Here is an 18,150-nt window from a genome sequence, read left to right as displayed (position 1 = left end):
AAGATTTTTTTATTAATGGTTTAAATATTGCCACATTAGATATACGACAATGATTTTTTAAAATGTAAATAGTTTTTTAAAAAACATTTTTGTTAAATAAACAGTGTGTTTACGGCTATATTTTCTTTGTTTTGACACATTTAAAATTTGTGACAAGGAAATAATTAGTTTGCTGTGGCCAGAAAAAAAGGTAAATTCTTCGTGTTGAGCCTTGAAAAGTCATCTAAAATGAGAAATAATTGCAATGCCACACTATGAAACATAGTTGATCATTGAGCAAGATTATACTCAACACACAACAAAAAAGTTAAATAAATGATGAGGCATGTGGACATAACAAAATCTTAATCAAAGAATTTTACCATGCAAAAGTCAAATTTATGCATGTAAAATATATTTACCCGACAACCAAATTGTGGCTAGTGAAAATTAGGGATGTCCCGATTCAATACTGATATCGGAAGTAGGTCCACATTTTTATTAATTATTTAACAATAACTTATAACAATAACTCCCTATTTCTGCTGCCTGGTGTGACAGATATTATTTTATAATTAAATATAATTATATAATTATAATTATATTATTATAATTTTATATTTTTTTCTTATGTTCCTGCTCTCAGCTTTTTCTACCATTTGCTGATGGAAAAAAATAATAAATGAAGTGACCTTTAATTAGTATTTTGCACTTTAAAAAAATATATTTTTGTTTATTCAATTAAGATATTTTTTAGGGTCTTAATATTTATTCTTTAATTCTTTTTTTCTATATTCTAATGTAAAAGCTTTACAATTATGCAACCAGTAGTTAATAAATTGGTCGTTTTTTTCCCATACTTACTGTTGCTGACTTTTGTTTTCAGTTTGATCTAGCCGTTCATGCATTCCACTCAACGAAATAGGTAAAAATAAAGTATTCATGATTTGTGCTAATTATCGTATCGGATTTGTATCGGTTCGTACTGAAGGTTGCAATATCAGTATCGTATCGGAAGTTAAAACATTGTATCGGGACATCCCTAGTGAAAATGGCAAGTGGTTAGTAACATTGGAAAACTACTAGCCACAGTGGCTGGTGATGAAAAAAAGTTAATGTCAAGCCCTAGGTTTAATACTAGTCATAACCTGGATTACCGTTATAATAAAATGTGAAATATTTTTATATAACTCTAACAAGCTTAGAAACAGGCAGTTTGCAGAATGTGCACGAATCGGCAACTATCAACGGCACCGTCTTTAAATCTCCGTCTGCATTTCCAGCACATTATGTAAGAGCATCCAGAAAGAGTCAAGGAGAAGCAGGGTTCAGTGGAAGCGGACGGCGGCGGCTCTCTGAGCGACACACCATATCATTATCATCTTCCACATCACTCTATTCGTCTCCGCGGCTGAGAAAACACACTTTCCACATGCCTGCATTCCTCTCTCACGGACAGAGAGAAAAACAGCGCAGTCTGCACAGCTGGAGAAAGAGACGGACACTGAGAAGAGAGGATCGCTCTGGCACTTTGTTTCTCTTTACATCTGTCAGCTTTTGTCTGCCTAATAGGAGAGGAAGGGGTGGAAAATAATAAAAAAAGATGAAGAACGAAGCGATTTTCCAGTTTCTTCGCTGTGACTGTTCCCCTCAAACACAGTTGGACTAGTAGTAAAGCAGTCACTTAGCAGTCTTTTTTTTTTGTCAGCACACTTTTTTTTGCTTGGGGTTCAAATACACTCGTCCACTTTATCTGTGTAATAGCAGACTGTATACATTATGTCATACAAAATGTGCTGTGATTTATATATTCCAATGCGAATTCTGTATAAGCATCACACATTTGCAGTTTGTGAATTTTTGTGAATGAGAGTAGTTTCACTTTCACTTTTAGTAGACTTATTTTGGCTTGATGCCACATGCTTTTAATAACCACCAGAGCAGTTTCTGTTTCTTTTATTTATTTATTTATTTTAATTGAAATGATTAATATTGTATTAAGATGTTTAGAGATGCAGACTTTTCTAAATAATACAACAATGAATTTGATACACAACTAGTGCAAATGTTAAGATCACTATTCATCACATATATTTCTACAACAGTTCTGTCTGGTGCTTGAATCTGATTGGTTGATAGCCGTGTGATATTCTGCAAATAACAGTACTCGTACTGCCTCTTCACCCTTCTGTATTACTTTGCCCACATACAGCAACAAGCAGAAAACACTGTACAGTTTGACAAATATTGCTGCTGTTGGTCAACATAATGTACCTTTGAGGCTTTTTTAGGCAAGAATGTAGTTGTTTAGATGGCAACTATGCAGTTTATTTATGAGAATAGTGCCTATTTTGAAATATTTATAATTTCTGAGCAATGTATTCGGAGCATCGGCCGCCATCAGCCTGTGTGAGCTGACCAAATAAAGTGCTGGGTGATGTTCCACCACAAAATGGCAACAAAGGATAAGTCCTTAGGTAAGAAAAATAGCATTTTCTCAGCGCAAGGTTCAAACTACAGCAAATCAATATAAATCAGGTAACTGACATTTTAATTCGATCTCGCTCACTTTTGTATTTGTATGGCTGTATTTATGCCACAGAAACTGGTAATGTTTGCTTTGGCTTTTTTAAGGTTGATTATTGTGATATCCTGATTAAAACATAGAAATAAAGGGGAATCTCTGTAGACCGATGACCTTTCTTGCTGCTCAGTTTTATAATCCTAAAATGTGAGCAAAATTTTTGTCAGCACTTTAGATATTATGCTAGAAAATCATTCAAATACAAACTCTAAAATGACTTGTGAATTAGCAATGGTTTCTGCTGTTCTGATGGTCAGCTGCAGATGTGAATGAATGCCGAAAGAATGTAGTTCCTCATACAAAAGAGTTTTTAGACTCTCAGTGTTAGATTTTCTTTTTTATATACACAGTTATGCCATTTAACTGTTGTATAAACAAAATATCACACTCGTAGCACTGCAATGTGACTGTTTAACATCACTGGTGGGACACTAAGCATCCCACCGATATCGATATACAACCACATTGCACTGCTACGAGTGTGATATTGCTCATATAGAAATAGAAAAGTCACTGTTCTTCATGAGCCTCATCTGTGTTCAAAATGGCATAAAAGATTTTGGAGCATAAAAGACTCTGGGTTGTTGCAGGTTTCATCAAGTCAAATTTAAGACTTTTGAAGATCTTTTAAGGCCATTGAAAATAATAAATACAATTCTAATGAAAATGTAGTTGTATAGATGCATTTGATTCAACAAAAACAATAGGTAGGTTTTAAAATCTATAAATAAATAAACTGTATGTTATTCCACCAGTAAGATGCAAATACATGGAGAACTTTTAAACAAATGTTAATGTGAGGAAGATAATTAACCTATACCAAACCAATTAACCCATAAATATAAGTTAAAGTTAAGTCAAAAAAGAAAAGTTCTATTAAGATGATTCTATTGTTGGTAATAGGATGGGTGTCGGCCTGATTGGGTAACTTTAAATGGATATAAAATAATGACTTAAAACCTACAACACAACATTTCAGTAAATTTAAGAATTTTTAGAGTCAGAGGTTTTGTTTTTGCAACTAAAAATCCCGTGGACACCCTATTAAAGAAGCATAATTGTCAATCTGAAAATTGTTAAAACTGAACTGTTTTAAAACGTTCAAAGCAAATTATAAGCAAGACAACATTAAGCTTTATAATAATTCAGAATGGATGGTGAAGTGTCTGAAAGGAAAAGGGCATAGGGGATAACACAGAACACAGCCAGGAACAAACTACATGTCTAGAAATGGAGGTCCAATCACACAAGTTTGCGATAGGGTTTGCGAATGTTCATGGGCATGATAGATTCGAGAAACACTGTATCACTCAACTATGTTTACAACAAAAGAACTTGAAACATGTGAGACACAACAATTCGTTTAACTGGATGTCCACCCATGCAGTGAAATTACAATGAAGCTCAACTTGACTCAAAACAGTGTATATAGATGCAAATCTGACTTCATTATGTATTAGTGTTCAAACCCCGCCTCCTTAGAAGATCAATGCCTACTTGTACATCATTGCCTGTTTAGCTCTGCCCACTGATTTACTTTGTAGTAATTAAAACACAAAAAAAGTCAAATGCAGACCTATGTAGACAACAGGACGTTGCAAAAAGACTTGGCAGTAAGAACTTAGTTCTTTTTCCAATTAATTTTACAGGTGTTTTCAAACAAGGCTCAGTTTGATACTGTACTTCCAGAAGTAGACGGCGTTGTGCTGACTCTATTGAATCAAACAGTAGTTCTGCACCTCACAAATGTGAGTAACTTTTTGTTTTGTTTTCACTACTCCGTTGTCTGTCATTATAGATTACTAGATATGGAACTCATAGTCAGGATCATGAATAGAGTACTTGATCTTAAGTCAATACATACCAGGTTGTCCAGCATCCTCATGAGTGACTCAAACTCCAGCTCTCCCAACCTCCACTTCTGCTGAGAGCCCATGTTGACTCCAACTTGTGCCACTCCCTGCGTACGAGCTTTAAACTTCTCCAGATCCAACACGATCAGGTTCTCCATTCCTCCAGCACAGGAGAACGCATTCACCTAGAAAAAAAACAAGGACATTTTTAGACAAATTATACTTTGTTTAAAGTTTTATACTTAACTGAATACTAAACTGAACAGAACTCAATTTACTAGAACTACACAACTCTCCTACCAATTTGAATTCCTGGAATGTACCAGAATTTAAAACATTATGACTTATACTTTGTTTCAGTTTTTTATGGCTGTTTTTTTAAGTGTATTATGGCTTTTACTCTGTTTATTATGCATGGTTTCCGCTACATTACTTTTTCCATGGAGGGGCGCCATGCCAAAATTGATCCCGCCATGGCTACATTACAGCTTTTCTCTCAAAACATTCAGTCATGTTTAACAGCGCAGATTTTTCTGTAACTGTAGTAGTGCTGTGCTTTATTTGTTTAACACTTTAAGGTGAAATGCTGACTGACTGACTGACTGACTGACTGACTGACTGACTGACTGACTGACTGACTGACTGACTGACTGACAGGCAGGTGTGTGATTCGTGAGGCCAGCAAACACTACATATAGCCATTTCACTTTACTTCTGGATACATTAATACCACTCTGTAGGTCTATTGGAGACATTCATAAATATTCCTAGCAAATCTAATAAATGTTGGAGACATATTTGTTACATAAATGCTCTAAATTGCACTTCAGCTGTGTTTATTTGAGAGGGCACAAGAAGATCTGCGCTTGAGCAGCGTATATTTAAAGGGGGCGTGCAAGAAGTTTTGTGCACGAGCAGAGGAAATCGACAAGCAAGCAAAGAGATTCGCATGCTTGTAGGCTTTTACACAAATGCGATCTCGACTTGTAATACTGCGCTCACGACATTTGTCATTGAAATAACGCCACAGGTAGTTGGTAGATCTGTGTAAAAAAGGCCTGCCGTCACAGCTGGAAAAAATCCTAGAAGAAACACTGTTGTGGTTTTTATTCTGCTGCTTTTACACAATCAACATGGTTTAAAATGCAATAGAAATTAATGCAAAATGAAAATAATTAAACATCAGAACGACATGAAATATCAGCTCAGGATAACTTAATAGCAATTAAGATGATTAACTGTTAAGTTAACAGTGTCAGTGTCATTTATTCTTGCAGTATGAATAAAAAAAATTTAAGTTTAAATATTTGTGTCTTAACCCTTGTTAACCCTTTTTATATGCTGTTGTTTAATAATTATACACTCACTGGCCACTTTATTAGGTACATTAGTGCTCAACTGCTCATTAACGCAAATTTCTAACCAACCAATCACATGGCAGCAACTCAATGCATTTAGGCATGTAGACATGGCCAAGACGATCTGCTGCAGTTCAAACCGAGCATCAGAATGGGGATAAAAGGGGATTTAAGTGACTTTGAACGTGGCATGGTTCAGACGTGCTGGTCTGAGTATTTTAGAAACTGCTGATCCACTGGGATTTTCATGCACCACCATCTCTAGGGTTTACAGAGAATGGAGCAAAAAAAAATATCCAGTGAGTGGCAGTTCTGTGGGCATAAATGCCTTGTTAATGCCAGAGGTCAGAGGAGAATGGCCAGACTGGTTCAAGCTGATATAAAGGCAACAGTACAACTGATATACAACGAGGTTTGGAGAAAGCATCTCTGAACACACAACACGTACAACCTTGAGGCTGATGGGCTACAACAGCTTAAGACCACAGCTGGTGTCAATCCTGTCAGCTAAGAGCAGAAAGCTAAGGCTACACATTGAACAGGCACACCAAAATTGGACAATAGTAGACATAAGGAGTCATGAGGAAAGCATGAATCCCCCCCTGCCGTGTTTAAACAGTTCAGGCTGGTGGTTGTAGTATAATAAATTATAACATAATATAGTTCTTTTTTTCTTTCACACACTTTTTTTGGCAGTTCTAAAGGCAAAAGGGGCCCAATCCTGTATGAATAACATGTACCTAATAGAGTGGCCAGTTAGTGTATAAACAGACATAAACTGGTTTTAAACGACAATAATAACACTTATCGCAATAGTTTCAATGACAATATATTGCACAACATAAATGACTTATCATGACAGACTCACCAATTTTGGTCTCTAGTGTAATGTATGAAAACGTATGAAAGGAAATGAGGCTAAAATATATATACTTTGAGTAAAAAAAAACACAGCAGTTTGCATTAACACAGGCAAAATGATCACAAAAATTAAAACGAAAAGGACAAACATGTCTACAAAAACACAAGGCTTAACATCTACAAGTCTTAAGGTCATATTTATGAGTGTACTGAGTGTATGAGGTTGATGTATCCAACCTCATAAGCATCATGAACTTTTTACCTGAATTTCACAGGCATACTGAGCGCCGTAAATGTAGTGAAAGGCCTCTTCAATGGTCTCTCCGAGAGCTACAATTCCATGATTCCTTAAAACCAACACCTGCAATGCACGCACACACACAAACAAATATCTTTCACATTTACATACCAACTGCATTTTTTGTGGTCACACTTAACCACATCTGAAGGATATAAGCAAGAGAGTGGTATTTTTTGCTGCAAGAGAGGAGTTGTTTACCTTCGCCGTAGGGCCGAGAGCCTTCTGGAGCTCCACACGCTCCTCCTGTTCATCCAGACTGCCCTGGTAGTTGTAGTAGGCAATGTCACCCAGGATCAGAGCCTCCTGGGAGATAGGCAAAAGGCCGCACTTCATAGATGACACCTAGACATATGATAGAGAGATCAGCACACGTCAAAGTGGAGTAATAATTATACTGGCTTAAAGAAGGAAAAGTACTTTTATCCCATTTAAACCTCAAAATATTGTTTTTTTAAGACTAAAATATCTGAAAGAAACTCCTCTCCTAAAGCTATTCACTGCAAAAAATGCTTTTCTTACTCCAAATTAAAAAAAATTCTTAATTCAAGAAGCTTTTTCCAGACAAGCAAAAACTATTGTCTTGTTTTAAGAAATAATATGGCAAAATTAAGTGAGTTGTCCCTTAAAACAAGCTGAATAATCAATCAATGGTGTAAGCGAAATAATGTTATGTCAGAATGGAAAACAAGATTAAGTAACTTTTTTTAAGCAAAGATATTTCGACTAGAAACGAGACAAAAAAAATTCTCGTTTTTTTAAAATGTGAAGGAGCGTGTAAACCCCAAACTTTGGTCAGACCTTTAGACTTTTCTGATATTTTTATATATTTTATATTTTTATATCCTATCGCTGAGAGCACAGTTTTCCTACAACAAATGAGAAATTTCCCACGCTCTAACGCAGACATCTGATACATGGTTAAATATGACAACAAATAGGGTGGGCGATAAAGCTGGAAAAATTATCATAATATAACCTTGTGAACTGTTAATTATCAAACTACCGTAATAACCTATGAAAGCCTTGTTTATGATTCAGAGACAGCACACACTTCAAAATTGTTCATGCAAACTAACTTCAGGCACTTTACTCATCAACTTTACTTTTTAATGCACTTTAACGAAGCTAATGAGAGGTATATTGTACACTTTTTTCTATCATCAGAATGAGAAGGCGATAAGTGTTTAATATGAATAATGTTTTATCGCTGAGCCCAATTAGTAACATGTTTAAAAATGTGCAAGCAATATGTAAAAACCTGCTAGCAAATAGCTTCAATTTTCAAATTTCTAAAATGTACTAGAACAACTTTACAAAAAACATTCTATCAGATAAAGACTTAAAACGTTAAAAACATGCTAGCAACATGTTAAAACATTCAAGTAACTTGCCAACAAAATGATAAAACACGCTGACATATTCAAATGTTACAAAAGTGCCAAGAACTTGCTTGAATATTACAAACATGCAAGGAGCTTGTTAAAATGCTACATGCTGCTAGTAACTTCTTAAAATGATAACAATGTGCAATAAAGCTAGAAAAATGCTAGCAATTTGCTAGAACTTGCTTATCATGTGCTAAAAAAAAGGTAGCAGCTTACTAAAAATGATAAACAATTAACATCTTAAAACATGACAACTTAAAAAAAACATGCTACAAATGTGCTAAAATGATATTAAGCCAACATGTTCAAATGTTATAAACATGCCAAGAACTTGATCCAACATTGCAAACATGCTAGGAACTTATTAAAATTCTACATGCTGCTAGCAACTTATTAAAATGTTAGCAATGTGCTATAAAGCTAGAAACATGCTAGTAATTTGCTAGAACTTGCTAACAATGTGCTAAAACAAAGGTAGCTACTTGCTAAAAACAATAAAAAAAACAACTTTAAACGTATGCTAGTAATGTGCTAAAATGTATCAAGATATAATGTTCAAATGTTATAAACATGTCAATACAATTAACAATATTTTAAAGCATGACAACAATTTTAAAAAACATGCTAGAAATGTGCTAAATGCTATGAAGCTAACATGTTCAGATGTTATAAACATGTCAAGAACTTGTTCAAATATTACAAACATGCTAGTAATTTATTAAATGTTATATGCTGCTGGTAACTTATTCAAATGTTTAAAATGTGCTATAAAGCTAGAAACAGGCTAGGATTGTGCTAAAATAAAGGTAGCAACTTGTTAAAAACATTAAACAAACAATTAACAATATCTTAAAGCATGACAACAACTTTAAAACATGCTAGAAATGTGCTAAAAGCTATCAAGCTAAAATGTTTAGATGTTATAAACATGCCAAGATCTTGTTCAAATATTACAAACATGCTAGGAATTTATAAAATGCTACATGCCGTTGGTAACTTATCAAAATGTTTAAAATGTGCTATAAAGCTAGAAACATTAGAGTAATTTGTTAGAACTTGCTAACATGTGCTAAAACAAAGTTAGCTACTTGCTAAAACATTACAACAACCTTAAAAACATGCTAAAAATGTGCTAAAACTATGAACAGAGCTTACTGCAGCAGTGGCCGGTGTGCTTATGTGAACGATGCAGCGCACGTCAGGTCTGATGGAGTAGATGGCAGCGTGCGGACTGAAGCCGGCAGCGTCAATGCGCAGGTTAGTGGAGCCCTGATCGATCACATCACCAAGGATATTCACCTTCACCTGTAGAACAGAGGAAACATGACTGTGAAATTAATATTAGCACGTTTCCTTCTATCTGACTGCTTGTATAACCAAACACACAGACCGTACATCTTCAGTCCCATTTCCTATTCACTCTGATGTTGTGCATCAGGAAGGAACAATCTGTGCAGATAAACCTAGAACCGGTGGACGATTCGATTAATATTATAAATAAGCCTTTGAGTCTTTGTTTAATGATGACCAATGGGTTTAATGGATATTAAGAACCCAAATAAGTATTTCATTTACACCAATGGTCAAACGTCGGCAGGCAGTAAGATTTATTTTTCACTGAAATTAAGTTTTATTCATTGAGGAAGCACTGAATGAATCAAAAGAGACATTTAAAGTATTTAAAATAATCGTTGTAATTAGAATTCATCAGAGAAGACTCGAGACTTGAGTAATGATGCTGAAAATTCAACATGAAATGAATAATGTTTTGAAAATATTTAACTAAATAGTACCGATTTTAAATTTAAACAATATTTAACATGTTTTTGTGTATTTCTGAGCGACTAAATGTAGCCTCAGTGAAGTTTGAACCACTGGTTGTGTACATAAATGAACCAGTCACTGGGTATAGTTTTTTACATACCCACTGATTAAAGGCATTTTTGCATGTCTGATTTGTTTATAGCTCTGAAAAAGGTCACATGCAGATAGTACCAGCCCACCCAACATGCACCCCGTATCACTACCAGCTCAAAATAAGCACAGCACTGAGCTCTGTTAATGAGCTCAGACTGACATCCATCCACATGCAGATCAGATGTATATACACTAATATCATGTAACTATTCTGACACAAAAACAAACATCACATCTTTCTCGTGCTAATCTTACTCTACTCATTACATGCAGGAAGCTGGTTCAAATCTTAATGGACAAATCTGCAGTTTCATGCCACCACCCAAACGCTAATGGACTGGAAATAAAAACCTAGCTGTGCTCTCCGGCCAAAAACTGCAGCTCATTTTGAGAGAGTTAAGCTCAAAGTTTGCTTTATGAAGTAATAAATGCTCAGAGAAAGGTAAATAGGGGAAAACTATAGTTGTGGTTTAATGAGTATGTGCGGTTTGATTGCTGTAAACTAGTCAAGCCAACACATGATTATATTCATCATAACAAATAAAGACTATAAAAAACTCCCATCTAACAATGAGTGTAACGAGCATAAAAAAACAAATGTAATAAAAAACGAACAACGAAATTACAAGTTACACTTTCCTGTTACACAAACATTTGGAACGGTTTGCAGCTGTTGCTTCACAGACATGAAATCTCTTGCCATATTATGTAATTATGTAATGTGAAAGTGATGCTTGTTTTAGCAAAACCACTGCTCATACTTGCAGTTTTTTCTTGTTTATGGTTTAAAGGGTCACGAAACACCAAAACACATTTTTTGAGCTGTTGACAGTCGTATATGTGTCCCACACTGCTAAAAACACTATTAGGACACCTATATTTCACTAAAAAGTGTAAATTGGTTGATTTTGCGTTATTTCAAGCAAATTCGTACTTCCGGTTTGAAACGAATTTTTGAAGCTGCGTCACGGTCATGACATAATAGCGTTGTATTCCAGCGTGCAGACTGGACGTCTGTGCCAGAGTGTGTCTTATTACGTCTTATAGCCTGCTGCATTAATGCACGAGTAAAGCTTGGTTCAAACCAATCAGCGCGCTCTATTGTGCAACTTCATTAATATTCATTTCTGTCACCGTGTTTACACGACAGAGACGCCACGTTGTATTGGCAAAACATGCGTGAAGTGTTGCTTTTATAGTTTGCTGCCGTTAAGTTATGTTTTCATTTTCTCTCTGTGAGAGCGCAGCTGGAGTCACGTGTGGATTAACAGTGTACGCGACGCTCGACAACAATAACTTATGTGTCTAAGGAGGATTATTGTTTACCTGAGAGCTGTTCTCATCTGCAAATGCTGAGATCCGGATTCGCTTGTAGTCTCCTCTTAGTAAAGACGCGGCTCTAGTTGCTGTGGATTGTCCTGTCTCTACAGATTTGGTAAGTGAGCGACCAGTGCTCTTTGTTTATTCAGTTCGTATTTTATTAGTATCGAACAAACTATTGCACCGACTGTAAACAATTTAGCACCACAACCAAACTATAACCTCGTGTTGGATTTTGTGACCGGAATAACACACGCGGCTTTCTGACGCTACCTGCCGAGTGCATCTAAGTTTCCGGGAAATGCTAAGTTTTTTTTTTCTCTCATTCGCCGTGCGGTATTAAACATTGCATGAAAATACAGGCTTAGAGCAGATCCTCGAATCAAGTATCACGTTTGTCGGGAGGGACATGAATGAATTCCCTGAATGAAAGAGCCAAACTGCAGTTAAAGTCCACCATTTAATAATTTGGCAAATAATTCGACTACAGATGTCCATGTAAACACAGTCACATTGTCCGCTGTGGTTGTGTGTTTTGACTCTGAAATTCAGCGCGCCCAAATAGACACTCCCACACCAAGCCTCTTTTCTTCCTCCGACACTCTCCCCTAAACAGAGCTGGACACGCCCACTTTTCTGACTTTTTCCAAAGTAAAAAGATTTGCAGATGAGAACAGCTCTCAGGTAAACAATGTTCCTCCTTAGACACGTAAGTTATTGTCGTCGAGCGTCGCGTACACTGTTAATCCACACGTGATCCAGCTGAGCTCTCACAGAGAGAAAATGAAAACGAAACTTAATGGCAGCAAACTATAAAAGCAACACTTCACGCTTGTTTTGCCAACACGACGTGGCGTCTCTGTGGCGTAAACACGGTGACACTAATGAATATTAATGAAGTTGCACAATAGAGCACGCTGATTGGTTTGAACCAAGCCTTACTCATGCATTAATGCATCACACTGTAAGACGTAATAAAACTCACTCTGGCACAGACGTCCAGTCTGCACGCTGGAATACACGCTATTATGTCATGACCGTGACGCAGCTTCAAAAATTCGTTTCAAACAGGAAGTACGAATTTGCTTGAAATAACGCAAAAACAACCAATTTACACTTTTTAGTGAAATATAGGTGTTCTAAAAGTGTTTTTAGCAGTGTGGGACACATATACGACTGTCAACAGCTCAAAAAATGTGTTTTGGTGTTTCGTGACCCTTTAAAGCAGTGGTGCCCATCCCTCAGGCCGCAAATCAGTCCTCAATTCAGATCAATTGGTACAAAGATGCACAAGAAATCATTGATTATTTCTATTTTATTTAGTTTTCAAGTCTGAACAATCTTCTGCATTCTTTTGGTTACATCTTGATCACTTGGGTGCCAAAATGTAACCAACAAGCTAGCAAAATGAGTAAGAACGTTTTTGGACAGTTTCTTTGCGGAGGGGAAAAGGCCAAGTAAAACACCTATTAACTGCCAAGAAATTAATCCGCAACCCATTTGTTAACAAATAAAGTGAATCCAGCATGTGCAAGAAGAAGATCAACTGCTGGAGAACGCAACTGACGGCAGCCTTAGCACGTCTTTACGGCATGCAAGTTCGTTATTTCCAACGGAGGCATTTAAACTTTTCAGAATGCTTCAAGCGCACTGCGAGTCACATGACACGAACTGACCAATCAGCTTCATACTTTGTATGGAATACACACATTTCGGTGTACTAATTATCTCAGATAAACACAGAACACCCAAACAGTAGGCTTGTCACGATACTGGAATTCGATACCAATCGGTACTGAAACTTGTTCTTAAACAGTGTTGATTTGCCATTGTGTTCACGTGCTCAACAGAAATGACAGATTGCCCGTAAAGGGTATCAGTTCACTGTTTGTAGTATAAGAGGCTGAACATTTGTTTATATGACAAAACATGTAATTTTGACTCAAGAAGGACCATACTGACTCCAAAGGCAAATACTGATAAGATCAGGGCCTGGTGTGTGGACTTTGGGGGTTTTATGATGTGGTCATATGTTGATTGGTCAGTTTGAATGTCTCAGCATTTGGGCTTTAGTCACATGATCAAGAAAGATACAAAATAGGTGGTACACTCGGGCTCTGTCTCTTTTTCTGGCTTGTCTTCTCCTGGTCTGCTTCTCTCCTGCTCTACTCCTCTCCTCTTCTGGAGTCTATCTTCTCTGCCTCTTTGAGGCCTACTTGCTCATTTTATTGTCACTTTATTGTCATTTATCTATTATTGTAGTTAAATCATTTCATTTTCAAGTATTTGTGAATTACTTTTGATTTAACATTAACACTTAATTGCTCCTTATTGCAATACAATACAATCACATAACCTATGCTCTCCCACATTTATAGCTATTAATACTGCTCTTATTTCTGTTTTTGGTATGAGATTGCAGAAGAATGGTTTGACTAGTAATGTTTAGTTTTTTACCATCAATACGGATAATTTTTTTGTCATTTGGCAGAACTACAGTTTGAACCGCTGTGGTTTAAAACCCATTCTTACAGTAGGACCAAAAAAAAAAAATCTGTTCAATAAAAGTGTTCAGTTCAAACCATTAAGATACAGTGTTCAGAATAATTGAGCACAATAAACTTTGAAGATGAATATTTGTATCCGTTTCTCAGTGAACATAGGCAATGTATTTAGGTGCATTTAAACAAAACAGATTTGTAAAACAGATTTATTTATTTTTTTATAATATTTTATTCACCAAACATATTAAGAAATTGAAAGATAATAAAATTTAATTCAAGCAAAACTTTGCAAAAAAAATTACAAGCTAAAAAAATTTCAACTTTTTTTACACAATTACACAACATATACATTTGAGTGTTCTAGTTTTTGGACCGCTATGGTAAGTTTTTTTGTTAGATAAGCTCCGGATTTGGCTTCAGTACTGACTAATCTAATGTATATGCACAAATATAATATTGTAAAGCTTCCTATTAAAAATATGAATTTAAAAGAGAGATTTGTGTGGGGTGTACTTATATATGCTGAGCACTGTAGACTGCCCTACCTGACTGTCAAGATGTGGATTTGTATACCTCTGCGCACTCTGTTTGTGCAAACAGGTCATGTCATCAGCGCATTCCCACCATGTAGACTGAAAGGACACCAAAAACACTCAGCTGGGTGCTTGGGAGTTTAAGCAAAGTCCTTATGCTGTGTTCACACCAAACGCGGCATATGCGTATAAATAAATAGACACATGAACATTTTGAGTTACTCGCTTTGTTTGTGGGTCAAATCCGCTTCATTCATGCATCAAATAGAGCTGCACAATTAATCGAAAAAAAGATCGCGATCTCACTTCGACCCCCTAGACAATCGTAATTCAGCATTTCTACGATTCTGCCAATCCTATTTTCAAGTTCAGGAGAGAAGCAAAGGCGACAGCATGAGACCTCTTACTGTTTCACATACCTTGCTCAGCAACATGGACACCTCCAAATGATGTTGAAAGAGTCACATACTCTATTTAAAAGATATAATTCACCTAAAAATGTCATTTTTGTCTACATGTAATGATGTATTTGCGGCCGGGAAATCACATGTGATGTGAGCTGCTGACCGTGAGCTGTTACCACACAGAGGGCAAGCACCCTTTAACATGTAAATCACCAGTGCTTGACGCTTCTTCCGCATCTGGTCTTTATAGCATTATAGTTTTTGGTTTTACTCATCATGAACCATACTTTAACTGCCAGTGCATCCAAAAAACAAACAAACAAAAAAAAAACACTGAAAACATTACTTTATCACACTGCTGGCAATCTAAAAATGTGCTGCTCTCATTGAAAACGACAGCAAGATTGGTCTTTAGAAACACACTTTGACCTGTAATGTTTTCCTACTGATGAATGAGAGATGAGGTAATCTCAGTAGACTTTTCTCTGGCAGGATCTTAAGCTTTAACAACTGCTCTGCTTTAACAGCCTCTCTGAAATGGTCTACCTCACCTTTAGCAAAGTCCCTTTAAGGCAAGACATTTCACCCGCAAGCCATCTCTGAAACACCTGTCAGGCAGTATGCTCGGCCACTCTTTAGTTTAATTTTTAAGCATTTCTAAGCCCCTCACCTGGAGATTCGTCAGTTTATATTGATCAATGATTGACTCCTTTACTAAAAGGCAGGGCTTCATTCTTCATATTGACCGTTGCACTTTTCCCCCTTCAAATCTATTCGAGTGACATGTCTTGTGTATTATATAGTCTTTGCTTTAAGTGATTTTAGTTGATGGTGACAGAAATTTGGTCAAAATATTTCTGTACCGGCTGTGCTGATCTAACAGTGCAATCACACCGAAGGCGGTGAGAGTTGCTCTGGCCGCCCTGGCGACAACACTGTCTCCCTTCAGCTCCGGCAGAGAGAGCGTCAAAATTCGCTACATGGATCTCGTATTTAAAGGGGCTGTTGCAGCATATCAGTTACATTCCCGCATCAAACATGCTTTCCAGCATGAAAATGTTCACTTTTTATCAAATTCATTTAACAATGGAAGATCAAGTTGCATGTGGTGTGGCTTTGCTCCACTTAATTATCCAATGTGTCCATATGTCTGAAATATCCTGAAGCAGAAATACTGTTTTGTACTGTCGCATGAGATTCCCACTTTTTCAAATAAAAAAAATAGATTTATAACATTAATGCACATTAGTAACTCACCAGTAACTTTTTTAAAGTAAGTTCCTTTAAGAAAACACTGCAAATAAATGGAAATCCGGCTACTGCACTAATCAAACCCTTGGGAACACCAGTGGTTGGAACCAAAGTTCACAGTGACTGTGTTCTCTGGACTGCTCTTAAGCGGTGGACTTCTTCATTCTGATTGCTTGCCATCAAACTGCATCATAGCTCATTACCATAAAGTTGGCTTGATTTCAACTGTCCTCGATGCCCACACTGGTGAAGATGTACTACGCTGCTCCTTGCCGCTTATCGCCGCCGGCTCTCATTGAAAATGAATGACTTCCGGCTACTTTGACGCTCTTGCCGCATTCGGTGTGAATGTACCGTAATAGCATTTCTATGCACAAACATCTCTAGGTTTTACAGAGAATGATCTAAAATAGAAAATATATGAAAGACTGGCAATTTAATGAATGACTGGCAGTTTTATGGATGAAACTGCTTTGTTGATGCCAGAGGCTTGTGGCTTTCAGAGTCACCACATTTCAACAGAGCACATTAGGGATGTGCAGGAATGGGAGATTCACTTCATAGATATCCAGCTGACAAATCTGCACAAATCTCCTGTTAGACTACCCACATCATTCTTGTGTCAAGGCAGAAATTGCAGCACGTGCGGAGTTCAAATCTTGTGTAAACATCACATGCTTCCCTGATAAGGGGTTAAAAGCACTGGTAAGTGTAGAGCATGCTCATGTAGAGGGTTAATAAACTGTGACCCAGATTGCTGGCCTCATTCCAGCGGGCACCGACCCACAGCCACACCCCCTGAACAGAGAACAGGAGCTCTGCTAGTGTCAGCAGCATCTAGATCTCGCTCTCAAATGCACACACAGAGATAATAAAAGCGGAAGAGACAAGCCTTTATCAAACTCAAAGAAACTGGACAGACCTGTACTGCCTCTGACCCATAAATAAAAGGTCAACGGAAGCTATTAAAGCCCATGACACAGCACCAAGACTGCACAAGCAAAATTAATCTCACTGTACACTGTAATGGCATAAAGTCTGAGTTTTTATTTATGGTGGTGAAAAATGCCATGGGACTGGTTGTAACTCAACCCTAAAAACAATCCCGCATAGTGCAGCATTAAAAAGAGCATTAGCCAGCACAAGAGTGCAAGTCAGATGCAGATACCACCACTGCTCGCCTCAGGCGCTTTCAATTCTGTTCACTGAGTCATGAACGCCGCAGGCAGGGGGGACAAATGTGCTTCACAAATTCATTCCAGCATCAAATCACCTGATTGGCAGGAATTTGTCAAAACAGCATCCACCACGAGCAGCATGTCAAAACTCATTATCACGCCAGCGGGACAGGAAAATGTTCGAAAGTAAAAGCTCAAGAACAGGCTCAGCTCTGTTTGTCAGATTACCTCGTGGGCTGCAGATCTAAAGCAAACTCAGAGATTTATATACTTGCCATGTGTCCTTTTTCAGCTATACTGGTTATAATAATTCTTCACTCCTCAAACAAATGATAAAATTACTTACAAAAGACTTAAACCAGATGTGTTATTATTCAAGAAAACAGCTATTAACATATTGAAATCTTGTGTTATTGAGTATACTAATTTGGAGTTAAGAAATCCAGTTTGAATCTGGATTCAGTCTGAACAATGTGGACAAATGTTTAGGCTTTCTGGCACATGGGATAAATGCCTGTCAACCCTCCTATTTTTGACAGGATTCTACCTTTTTTTAACAGTCTATCCTGCTATCATCTCGTTTAAATATTTTCCCATATTTCTCCCAAATTTGTAATCTTTCTATGAAAAGTGAAAGTAGCACCAAAGAGCCGATCTTAAAGGTGATACAGCCTAATCTGCTTGTTAACTAGTGACCTATGAAATACTGTTTCTGGGTCCAA

The 18,150-nt window shown here is 36.9% G+C and overlaps 1 protein-coding gene across 30 annotated transcripts in view; it reads right to left on the bottom strand.

The window, feature by feature from the left end:
• add3a (adducin 3 (gamma) a) overlaps window positions 1-18,150 on the bottom strand; it is a 213,199-nt gene that overhangs the window by 21,487 nt on the left and 173,562 nt on the right. For all 30 annotated transcript variants that reach the window (XR_012397395.1, XR_012397396.1, XR_012397394.1 and 27 more), the window contains 4 exon segments: window positions 9,477-9,626; window positions 7,135-7,278; window positions 6,898-6,996; window positions 4,428-4,601 (listed from right to left, as the gene is read on the bottom strand). Coding sequence is in view for 27 of the 30 variants with exons in the window: in XM_073936559.1 (XP_073792660.1) it covers window positions 4,428-4,601; window positions 6,898-6,996; window positions 7,135-7,278; window positions 9,477-9,626 (567 nt within the window). In the remaining 3 variants the exon portion in view is untranslated.

Source organism: Danio rerio, chromosome 22 (assembly GCF_049306965.1).
Source record: "Danio rerio strain Tuebingen ecotype United States chromosome 22, GRCz12tu, whole genome shotgun sequence".
Classification (NCBI taxonomy): Eukaryota; Metazoa; Chordata; class Actinopteri; order Cypriniformes; family Danionidae; genus Danio; species Danio rerio.
The sequence above is the reverse complement of the archived record's forward strand: the minus strand, read 5'-3'. Positions and strand labels throughout refer to the sequence as shown.